We start from the raw sequence: 12,500 nt of genomic DNA on the forward strand, positions 1-12,500 counted from the left end.
GGTTGGTGTGGGGAGAAGCCAACCTTTGAGTGTTGAGCACTTAGTTAAGGCATTGACACAGGTGTGGCAACTGCTGCTCCCTGCCCTGCCATCTGTTCCATATTGATGATCTGTCTTGTTGCAGTCCATCCACCTTTTCGGTGGCCTTCCTCTTGGTCTGGTGCCATTTACTCTTCCTTCTATGAGGAGTTTTGGAAGTCTTCTGGGGCATCCTTTGAATGTGCCCAAACAATGTTAGCCTTCTTTGTGTTATTTTCTTTGTTGTGTGTTTTACTCCAAGTTTCCCTTATGGTCTTCCTCATTTTGCCCACCCTATTTACTCCCATTGCTTTGATGTCCAAGTTTCTGACCCATATATCAAGACTGAGAACCAGGACCCTATACAGTTCAACTCTGTGACGTTGAAATGTCTTTTGCTATCCAAATACTTTGTAGCCACTGAAATGCTCCCAGTGCTTTCCCATTTCTATGTTTGATGTTTTTGGTGCATGTTCCATACTGTGATTATGGTGCCCCCCCCCCCACCCTAAATAAGTAAATTCCCGAGCTTGTTTTAACACTTTGCCGTTTATATTGATAATGTAATTTGGGTACTGCCAACTCATGACTTGTGTCTCTCTTGATGTGAAATTGATCTTCATGCCCAGATCACTACTGCTACTGTAAAGCACAATCTACAAGGATTTGCAGCTCTTCTGCCGTCTGTTCGCAAGACGATGTTGTCTGCGAATTGTTGGTTTGACATCTCTTCCTTGAATATCAACTCCTTGCAGCAGATCATGTATTGTGTGCAGAATTACGAGTTCAATCATCAAGTTGTATTGCTGGGGTGATATCACACATCCCTGATGGACCCAAACTGTCGTGCTGAACCAGTCAGTCAGATCACCATTCGCTGTTACCATGCTCTTTGACTTGCTGTGGAGTGCCTGAAATAGCTTGGTGATTTTCATAGGGAAGCTGAAGAATTTTAAGTGCCCTCCATAAAATTGTGAAGGTGTTAGTGCGTGCATCCTCGTTCATTTTCAGGTATTTTTCTATTATTTATCTTGGTCTGAATGATTGATTGACTGTTGATCTTCCTGGGCGAAATCCAGCTTGTGCTGAGAGTATTCTAATTTATTCATTGTTCTTCTTTGAATAATAGTTAAGATTTTTCCCTGCGTGACTCAGCAAGCCGATTCCTCAAGTTCTTACAGTTTAACTTGTCCTCCTCTTTGTACATGGTGGTAATGATTGCTTTACCCCCAGTTGTCTGGAAATACTTCACTCTTCAAAACCAACTTGCACAGATGGTAGATTGTGTCAATACCTATTTCACCAAAAGCTTTCAATTCCTGAGCTGTGACACTATCGTAGCATTGTGCTTTTCCTTCAGTCAGCCTTTTTATCGCAATAGTAATCTCTTGTCGAAGAATTTCTGGTTCCTCATCTGTATTTGGCATTTGTGGGATGTTATTTATCTTCTCTTCATTGACAGTTTTGTTTGTTAAACAAGTCTTCATAGTTTTCCTTCCAGCGGTTTTTAACAGCCTGCACGTCTATCAGTACCTCTGATTTTTATTTTATTTTTTTTTACTCTTTACTGTTGGCGTTCTAGTTTTTGACTTGGTAATTTTCTCGATGGTTAAATACACCTCCCTGGACTTAGTTTGGTGTGCCTCTCCACATTTGAGCACTTCCAATTATCAAAATACACCAGATTCCATATGAAGCTTCAATACAATTTTATCACACAGTGCTGTCATATCCTCCTGCATGTTACGGAGGAATATGTATGGAGCTGCAAAATTTGTGGGGCGAGGTGGGGAATCCAGACTTTCAGTCCTCGTCTTCATCGTGGCAGTGTGTGATCTCACGAGGCAGAGCTGGGTGGTGAGCTGGACGAGCTTCCCCAAGGGAGTCTGTCTCGTTCCACTTTCCACCGTCAAGGTCACTCAGGACCCGGTTGCGTGTAGCCATGGGGCTTTCAGCAATATTTGCATGCATGTGATCCACTGTTGACTCGTGTGGCATCTGCATTGAGAAAGCACAGAGCAAGGAGGTAATGCTTTGCTGTGAAGGTGTTCGTGAAACAGCAGTATGATCCATGCATGTCATACTTTGGTAATATCTGAGGACAAGGTGGCAAGAGTCCGACGTACCAGTACGTGGGGTGCCCTGAATAGGTAGCTGAAGGGGTAATACAAGAGGTTGATGAAGGAAGATGCATAGAGGTCGGCGTATCGCATCACCTGGCTTGCAAACAGTGTGGGCCGAGAGCCGCTGCGAAAAAGGCTTCCCATCATGCCGTAACACATGTCCATGTCATGTGTGACTTTCTGTAAGCAAAAGTATTCCAGAAGGATGGACAAGTTAATGCAAAGAGATCTTTTTCCATCCATGCATCTTGGATGGTTTGCCATTTGGGCCTGAAAACTATGTAACAGCAAGAAAACGGTTTACAAAATAATCTGTTTTGGTTTCGAAGACGAGTCCATTTGACTCCCTCTATTGGTAATTCTTTGATTATTGTTCTTTGGGATATTTCTCTATTACAAAGTTCTGCTTTGTTATGCGTTTCGAGATTGTTTGAAGCTGCAGCACAACTTGAGGTGTAATTCTTGTCTCAATGCTGCAGTATTAATTCATGATTGTGTGAATTTTCAGGTATTGGTATCGTGTTCTGTGAAGAGAATGTGGATGTGCGATATCGCATCAGCAAAGTGTTTTCACGTATAAATGCATTAATGGACTACTACCTTCTAAATTTTGTGATCTTTTTGAATTTAATGACGAAATTCAAAAGTACGATTCCAGATTTGCCACCGACATACATTTTCCAAAACACAGAACCCTTGTTTTTCAACGCAATATTAGTTTCTCTGGTCCGAAACTATGGAATGAATTGCCATGAAGGATTAAGAAAAAAAATCTGTCTTTGAACAATTTCTCATTCAAACTTGAGCAATATTTTATCGCACGATATTGTGCAGAGGTTATTTAAGAAATGTATTGAATATTTGTCTTGAATTTTAACACTGGTGCTTTCCATTGATTTCTTGATCTACTGATTCACTCTTTCATCCTGTGGAATTGTCTGCCCATGATTTCCCCCCCCCCCCACCCCCTCATCATTTATTCCATTGTTTATTTCTACATTTGTTATGATTACACACAATCAAACATGTAGTTTGATTATTATTATCTTGCCAAAACGAAGTTTTTGCAAGATATGTTAGTCAGCTTGTATGTTTTTTTTTTTTGTCTGTAATCACGTATAAAAAATTCTGCAGAGCACAGTTATCATTGGAAATTTTTGTAACCGCATATCAGAGGCCTATAGAGGTCCCTTTCAGTGCACAAAATTTTGAAGGTCAAAGGTCAAGGTCACTTTGTCGCAAATCAGGGGAGTCGATGAAACCCTTATTTTTTTGAGTAATTTTGATCGGATCGTCTTCAAACTTCATGGGAATATAGTTCATGGTCTGGCACTCAGCTGATTAATTTTTGGTGGCGATTGGCCTTGACCTTCATGGTTAGCGCCTGAGGTCAAACATATTTGACCCCAAGGTCAAATTTTCAAGTTTTAGGAACCATATCGTGTAGTACCTCAAATTGAACACCTTGATGAGTGCTTTCTCGATATGTCAAGCTTGAGACATTATGACATCATTTGGTGACGTTATGAGGCAAACGCATATTTTTCATGGTTACTCTGTAGAACGATTCTCATCGGAATCTCTCGTAGGCAGATATTCCTCAGAGTCGCTCCTGGTGGATAGCAGCTCTGTTCACCTCAGTGTGACCTTAAAGAAGTCACACGTGGTCACCTTTTGGCAAGATACGGGTCACCCTACGGGTGACATTGGTTTATTTCATTGTTTGTTTGTTTCCTAATTTTATCTGTGTGAGGGCTTTCCCGCTACAACGTTGGGATTCAGCCTCCTTCAGTTACTTGGTCGTCTTCATACCTGTTGCTTTTCTTGAAGGAAATTAATGTTGTTTTGATTGATGAATAGTCAAGTGAGAATATATTCCAGTACACTGAATAGTACTGTAGACATGTAGCCAGACATTTGTATATAAATGTAATACATTAAATATCGGTCAAGGACCAAGGGCACAGTTTTGAAGATTTTATTTATTTATTGTATATGGAGTTGAGGCTCGTGGAAGAGCTCAAACACCAGACAGATCAGGACGCAACAGAACAAAAGGAACAGCAGAGCTGAAGGCCAAGACAGGAGGCAGACAAAAAATGGGGGTGGGGAGGAATGGGGGGGGGGAAGAGGAAGAGGAAGAAGACGAATAATTTTGACATTCACTTGTCTTCCTCTTCTCGAGGAAGAATTCTGTTGAGCAGATGTCCGATCAGCAGGGGCCTGGATTGACATATCTGTCAGAATGGAGCAGATACCTTGGGTATTTGAGGTATGTAAAGTTAGGGACAGGAGACATTGAAAGTGTGGAGGAGTTACTTGTAAGCCAACAACATCCATATCTGGTGACCAACTGTCTGCAAATGTCCTCCTGCAGTTGGGTTACCTTTTCTAGGAGGTTGGTGGCAGGATTTTCACTGACTACCGCACGACACTTCATTCCGCAAAAAGCAAATAAAACTGAAAACGCATTCATGGGAGCACCTCCTGTGCAGTTGTCCTTCGCAGAACAGCCCACCAGATGATGGGATTGGGGCAAAGCCTTTGCGTCAGGTCCCACATTTTTTGATGATACGAGGAAAAGCACAGGAATATGTATGGAGCTGGGTAACCAGGGTAACCTTCCTAACAGGGTAACCTTCCTGGGTCGAGTTGCAGTTGTGTTGGTCAGGGTGGTGCTGAGGTGTCAGTCATCCCTTCATCATCCAGATGGCGATCCCTTTTGGTGGGTGCCTGGAATCTCCCATCCGAAAGAGGATGGTCACCTGTCTCTGCTATCATATGAGTGCCCTCATTTGAACATCGGTATTGCAGCACTTTGAGTTTCGGAGACCAGATAGTGGCGAGATCATGGCGGGTGGTTACAGCTACAACTGGTCTGGTTTCTCCGATGGCCCAAGCAGTTGCTGTAGCTGTGTCCAACAAGCAAACTCGCATGATAATTCAGGTAACATGGGTCAACCAGCGGATTAGGAGACTGAGGATTTGTCACTTCTTGGGTTTCATTCCCCTGGTCTCTGTATATGCTCTGACTGAGGAGAGTGATCTCTCGGTGAAGGAGGCATTCTACGCTGTGCTCAAGTCTGTGGTTGATTGGTGCCCCAGGCAAGCTACTCTTCTAGTCTGGGGGGATTTCAATTCATCAACTGGAACTGATGGGGCTTGTTATGAGACATGTGTTTGTCCCCATGGGTCTGGAACTGTGAACCAGAATAGCACTAAGTTCCTTGACTTTGCAAGTGGTTGTTGACTAAGGGTGGCTGGTTCATCGTTTCAGCACCCACAATCTCATTGCTGGACTCGGTATTCCAATAACACTGGTGGTGGGGCAAAGGAGATTGACCATGTCCTCGTTGATGGTCGCTGGAGAATGACTCAGAACTGCAGGATCGATGAGTTCTCGGTTCCTCAAAACCGACCACAGGCTCGTTGTAGCACTTCTGAAGTTGCAGTATAAATCCAGGAGAATGGAACCATCCTAGCCAAGGCAGGATGTTGGCAAGCTCAAGGATGAGAGCATAGCTGAGAAGTTTGAAAAAACTCTGGGGATTTGGGGGTCTGGGTGTTTTGGGGAATCCTGAAGAATTGTGGAGTGCCTTCAAGACTATCATCCTTGATATTGCTGTTGGATGTTTTGGAACTGACCGTCAGGTGAAGAAGAACTTTTCTCCCAAGGGACACTGGACACCATTGACCACAGTCCCAGGGCCAGCCCTGATAGCGGAGCTGAGGCGTAAAACTGACCGTGCATTGAGGGTGGATAAGGAGGCCTATGTACAAGCAATCTGAAGGGGTAGAGCACCAACTGTGGTCAAGTGATTCTCGTCCTGCTTTCCAAAAGATTTGTGCATTGCATTCATCCAAGCATTTCCTTTGGTGTACTCCCTTAGAGCGGAGGCTGGTGATCTCTTGACAGAGGAGTCAGACAAGAAGGCCCGCTTTGCTGGTTACTTTGAGCGACTGTAACAGGCTGACACGCCAGCTATTGAGTTTGATGTCAGAGATGTTACTATCCCTATTGCTGACCCTCCAATCAACTGTGATCCACCTTCATTTGTGGAAACCCAGGCTATGGTCAACTAGTTGAAAGGGGGTAAAGCTCCTGGGATTTGTGGCATCCATGCTGAACTTCTTAAGGTTGGTGGAAATGCTGTATTCATGTCATTGCACGCAGTTGTGTGCTCTGCCTGGAACACAGGTGTCATCCCAACTGATTGGAAATGGGGCCTTGTTGTCCCTCTTTAGAAAGGGTAAGGGCAATCGCCAGGACTGCAGCTACCACGGAGGGGTCATGCTGCTCTGTGCCGGGTAAGATCTTTGCTCGGATAATTATTGGTAGGATCACCACCATCTGCTTGAGCACCAGTGCCCAGAGTAGTCAGGCTTTACACCAAAGACATCAACAATTGACTGTATCCTTGCTCTTGGGGTCCGCACCGAACGCAGATGAGAGTTTCGGCAGTGGCTGCTCACAGCCTGTGTTGATCTCTGTAAAGTGCTCGATCCAGTGAATTGGGATGCCCTCGAGACGAGAGGATTCTCAGTCTTTGTGGGGTGCACCAAAACTGATCAATCTGATTCCTGAACTATACTTTTTTTTTTTTTTGTATACCTTGGTCGAGGCTCGTATGAGAGCAAACACACAACTCACAGCAAGGAGGCATGAGACAAGAGGGGCGGGAGTGGAAGGGACAAAACAGTGGGGAACAGACACATTAGGTGAACTGTGGAAGGGAGAGGGATGGGGATGGGACTGGGAACATGGCGAAGAGAAGATGGACATTACAGGGACTTTCAGGAAGGAAAGCAGGAGAATTGAAGGAAGTGGGCTTGGGTGGATTATCGGGGGTAGAAAAGATCGAGGATTTAGATGGGGGAAGATAAGAGGTGGTGGTGGTGAACAGCTGTTTTGAAAGCCTGGAGGGAAGAATGGGAAAGAATAGAGTGAGGAAGTTTATTCCAAAGGCGGGAAAAAAGAGGAATGAAAGAGTGAAGATGAGCAGTGATTCGTGATTTTGGTAGTTTTACCAGAAGGGGGTTGTTGGCGGACCTTGAGCGCCCTGTGGAAATGTGGTGGGGACAAATTGCAGAGAGAGCAGGGAGGGCAAGGCTGGAGAGGAGTCGGGAGAAGACAGAAAGACCACTGACCAACCTGCGGTGATTGAGTGAGAGGCCCAAAGACTCAGCTTCATTGCGGGAGATGCCGATGATCTTAAATGCCCTGGTTTCGACAGCGTGAAGCCTGGTACTCTGGTACTGTGATGTGTAAGTTCAGTACTCTGGAACTGAGAGTGCTGTGATGTGTAAGTGGTTCAACCTCTGACTTTTTTCCAGTTGTTACTGGAGTTTGTCAGAGGGTGTGTACTGGTCCCCACACTTTTCAGCACTTTTATGGACTGGATTCTGGGGAGGATGTCGGAGAGATCAAGCTGCGGTGCATTGTTTGGGAATGTCAGGACCTCTGACGATTTCGCGGGTGATGCTGGATATCTTTATGGGGAGTCTGAGCCACTGGGATTACGGGTTTCCTGGGTCAAAACTAAGATCCAGGCTTTCAATGACATCTTGGATGCTGTTATCTTGTCTGTACCTGTTTGTGGTGAGGATGTTGTCATGGAGAAATTCACTTCCCTTAGCAGTGATATTCATATCTGCATGTTGTGAGCCAGAGGTTGATAGATGTCTGGCGAGTCATAGACTTACTGGATCATGGGGTGTGGCACTGTGAGGACCTATGCAGGAGGACGAAAGTCCAAATCTTTAAGTCCTTGGTGCTTCCCAGTCTTGCTCTACAGATGTGAGTCTTCGATTCTGACCAATAATCTGAGACAGAAACTTAACTCCTTTGGTACCAGGTCTCTTTGGAGAATCCTTCGCTATCGTTGGTCGGACTTTGTGTCCAAGAAGCGGTTGCTGAAAGAGACTCAGATGAGATTTGTTACCTTTATCGCCTGTGCGTCAGCCGTAGCTGCATGGTCATTTGGCTCATTTTCTTGACACTGATCCTGCTCACCAAATTCTCTCAGCGACTGAGCCTCATGATTGTAGGCCAATGGGCGGACAACTTGCCTCATGGTTGCATCAGGTTGACCGGCATCCCAAGGAGATGAGAATGGGCCAGGCACCTGCCTGAGGAATGGCCAGACTGAGGCTCCTGGAGTACCAGCAGAAAGTGGACGCATCGAACCACTGCTCTGATGCGAGGAGATGGTGAGGGAGGCAGGGGAGGGATGCTCCTTGCAAATTCCTAAATTGGACAAACGGAGATAAAGATCATGGGATGGGTGGGAAGAATTTTTGTTGAAGGCACAGAGAAAGGTGATCCTGAAGGTACAGAAAGAGGGCTGCTGAACCAAGTGCTTAGCCAACAGTTTTGGAAAATATTCTCTGTGAAGAAGAGGAGGAATAGATCATGGTGAAGAACAGGTGGGGTACTCCGAAAGGAGAAATAAGGAAAGTGAAACTTTTTAAAGGAAGATGTGTGTTTATATTCAAGGAAGATTCAGTTTGGAGAGATGGAGAAAAAAAAAAATAATAGACAGGATTTACAGACAGAAGGAAATTCAAGTGACATGATATCAATGTGGAGTGAAAAAAAAAAGGTTTTTATTACTTTGAAGTGAGGAAAAGAAATAGGATAATGTTCGGGAAATGGAAAGTACAGTACTTTGGGAAGGCAAAAGCAAAAAGAGGAATTAGGAGAGAAAAGGGAGAGATTTCTCACAGAAGCTGTATGAGGAGTGGCTAAAATAGGCCTTGAACAAGATGAAAAGGAATTTGACACATGCAGCACAACAAGATACGATTCAACACGGAAAATTGGACGGACACACAAACAGCAACACACGGACGAAGATATAACAACAACAAAAAAACGCGACAAATCCTCACTCATTAAAAAAGATCAGTGTCAGTAAAAATTGCCCACATTTTAAACAAAATCCTCAGTCATTTTTGGGAACACATGACAGTATTTACAAGTTACATCACAACGTCAATTTGCCATATTCCAAATGCCTTCATGCCATGGAGTGAGGGAGAAGCAACACAGTGATTCTCTACATGTGAGGACTCGGACGAACCTTGGTATGGGTCCTTGCAAAATGAAAAAAGGATGTAGACCCTCCAACCTTTCCTCACTGCTTAACGGGTGTCTTTTGCAAAAACAATATGTAGAGAATCTCCAAGGAAAGTGTGGAAAAATGGCTTGACCACCAAAACATGTAACAACAATACATGAAGATATACATATGTAATAGTGGTCGAGGTGGTGAAACAACCGGTACTGATGGAATACGTACTTTAATCTTGACCTGCAAGGAGCTGATGTCAGGCCTTTCACTGCTGCTGCTGTCCAAGTTCCTGAGAGGTGTGAGACAGGTTGGAGAGAGAGAGTGTGAAGGGTTTGAGTTTATCCATTTTGACGACATTTATTTTATGGTGTGAAAATACAAACATGGATTTGGAATGTTACTTTTCGGGGTCGAGGGAGAAACTTTATGTTTGATTTACGAGGAATATTGTTTATATATTTTTAAAATGCTGTTTACAATATCTGCATATAAAGCAGATTTCAATAGCTTCAATACTGTGCAAGAACAAATAAAATTTTTGTGCACAAGGAACAAAGATGCATTGAACTCTTCAGGGTTTTGAAACCATACGATAGTGCTGTACACGTACTTGTAAATATCTGCCAAGAAAATGTCCAGACTCTGCAATTCTTCAAATAAACCTGGAAAGCAAAAAGAGAAGAATTGGTATGTTTAAAGAAAAATTTGGATCTCAAAGCTTCCAAACTTACAAATTCATGAATAATGTGCTGAAGTGATGTATTGATGTTATGTGCACTGTTTAATGCTGGTATACATGCAATTTACAATGGAATAAGTTGCCTGGAGCTTGAGATTTCACAATATTTGACGTGATATGCTAGCTATAAATATAGAGTAAAGGAAAATGTCTCTCCTTAATATTAGAAGTATACTTTAAATTTTGTGGTTGGGGGGGGGGATCATGAGTGTTGAGGTAATTTCTCAAGGCTTCAGGGTATGGAACCATCTTGTATTATTGAGTAATTTAATGGGAGGACTTTCTCTGAAAGTTGTGAGATTATAAATATGGTACAAGAGGGTAAGCAGTGCAGAGAATGGGGGAAGAGAGCCAGTCACCTTTAGCTTGGTACAGCTTCGCTCATTGACGTATCAAGTATCGATTTTACTCCTTGATTCCAAAAAAGAAATCAAGTTTGGATCATATTCGATCAGAAAATTAAAAGGAAAATATTAGGGGGTGTGGAGGGGGAGAGATGTATATTAAAGAAAAGGGAGAGGATAAATGTAAGAAAATAGAAGGATGTAATATGTACATGTTGTGTGGAAGAGAGCCTAAAATACCACCATTTTTGTGCATGTAATATGTAGATGTCGATGAGCATACTTCACGTTTACTCATATTTTTATTTTCCATGGATTATTAAGGGAATTACCATTTCCACGAAGATTACCATGGACTATTTCCTCATGAGCTTCAAGGCAATTAGGCAAGTAACGGTGGATTATGAGAATCAAACGCTTGCCTTGTGGGTACGAGTTCAGTACTTGGAACGCTGACCTCTCCAGAACACCCTTTCCAGAAAATTAAGGAATGACAAAAAAAATAAAAGGTTTTGTGCACGTGTTTTTCATTTGCGATTCTTGGTCTGGAGGTTGGTGCTGTCTGCAGTCCTTATTGATTTGTCTTTTCTCTTTGAGGACCAAGGGAAACATTTGTCCCTAAACTTTAAAGTGGGGTATCTGATATTTTCCCTGCAATTTTCGATTACTTTATGTTTGTAGATCGCCAAGTATTGTAGTTCACACTGGTTAATAGTTTGTGTTGTTTCCATAATTTTTTTTGTTGTTGTTGTTGTTGTTGATTGGAAAACCTTTCATTTTTGTCATGCATTTCATTCAATTCAAGTTCATGATTATTATAGACAAACTAATAATTCTTTGTTTGAATGCAACACAAGGCCATGTGGTGGCATCATTGGCTGAGGCTCAGACTGTGCCACTCATGCAATGCCCTCTGCTGGTTAGGGCAGGAATTTGAGATTTGGCCAAGGTGCTGATAACTCACCTACTCTTCGCAAAGGACACCATGGGATCTTTAACATCCACCAACGAATGCTGGCAGATAGGACACCCGTTTTATGTCAATTCCAGTTTAACAGCACACGCATTGATGAATCACTCCTACCTGTGAAACGCTGGGATGACAGTTTGTAGCTGGGTTGGGATTTGAACCCACGCTAGAAAGCTAAGAGGTGAGCGTGTTTACACTCGACACCATCAGCCAAAACTAATAATAAAAATTGGACTTGTATCTGAAAATTATTTTCAAATGGCTGTGGTCCGTCCACAGGGTTAAGGAACCTTTAAAGAGCAGGTTGCAGGTCACCAAACATGTTCTGAAAATTTATCAATATGATTATATGTGCATTAAATAGATCGATGCAAACGATTGTGGTTGCCTAACTATTGGGAAATTTAATGAAATTTAACTCCGAAGTTGTTATTTCTCGAGGCTGTTGAAAAAAACACCCACGTGCCAGATATGGATGTTGACGTCACGTTCTCCAAAACAAAGCGGACGTTCCACTCGCTCATTGAAGAAGTGTCCAGTCCAGCAGGCCGTTATTTCGCTTTTTTTGAGCTTGCAACTGTCTATATTATCCTTTTTTATTTTGAATTATTGTAGAACAAAGTTATTTGGACATTTGTACATCATGCCTCGTACGTATGTCATCGTGTTTTGCGAAAATGGCTGGAAAACGGGTAATCGCTCCCACCGATTCCCGAAGGAATCAAACATTCGCCGCCAGTGGATAGGATTTGTTCAAACAAAACGGGCGAATTTTCCCCCAAAGAAAACGGGTAAAGAGGACCCTTTGGATAGACGTCATTTGTGGTGACCATTTCACAACCGATGATTACGAAGGCATAAACACATCCGATCACCACTCTGTGAATATGAGTTGTTGGTTGACAAGTTCTCCAGATACTGCTCTGTCACAGAATCAATTGTTGCGTTTAAGTGAGAAAAACCTTGAAATGTATTCTTTAGGAAAAAACACATAAATAAACTTTCTGAAAAACACAAGCATGAAAAAATTTCTCAACAAATCAACTTATTGTTGATTAAATTACTTTTTTTAACAGCATCAGCAAATTGGGTGATTTCATTTCAAGTGTAATAAATTGATCAATTTTCTAAATTTGCGATTATTTCCCAATGAGGCTCAACATGTTTTGGTATTTATATGCAACAATAGTCTCTTGAGAGTTGGGGTTTGTTCTAACTGTTAACTTTCGCTGG

At 42.7% G+C, this 12,500-nt stretch overlaps 1 protein-coding gene across 4 annotated transcripts in view; it reads right to left on the reverse strand.

Moving 5' to 3' along the window:
* The window catches only part of LOC147034167 (cytosolic purine 5'-nucleotidase-like), a 173,021-nt gene that overhangs the window by 555 nt on the left and 159,966 nt on the right, over positions 1-12,500 (reverse strand). For all 4 annotated transcript variants that reach the window (XM_085877739.1, XM_085877728.1, XM_085877749.1 and 1 more), the window contains 4 exons: positions 9,825-9,876; positions 9,443-9,503; positions 2,145-2,321; positions 1-2,016 (listed from right to left, as the gene is read on the reverse strand). The exon at positions 1-2,016 is cut by the window's left edge and continues 555 nt beyond it. In XM_085877739.1, the coding sequence (XP_085733865.1) occupies positions 1,822-2,016; positions 2,145-2,321; positions 9,443-9,503; positions 9,825-9,876 (485 nt within the window). In that variant the 3' untranslated portion in view covers positions 1-1,821. The remainder of the gene's footprint in view (positions 2,017-2,144; positions 2,322-9,442; positions 9,504-9,824; positions 9,877-12,500) is intronic.

The sequence above is a fragment of the Eptatretus burgeri genome, chromosome 1, assembly GCF_056783735.1.
Source record: "Eptatretus burgeri isolate ZD-2024b chromosome 1, Ebu_testis_v1, whole genome shotgun sequence".
In the NCBI taxonomy this organism is placed as follows: Eukaryota; Metazoa; Chordata; class Myxini; order Myxiniformes; family Myxinidae; genus Eptatretus; species Eptatretus burgeri.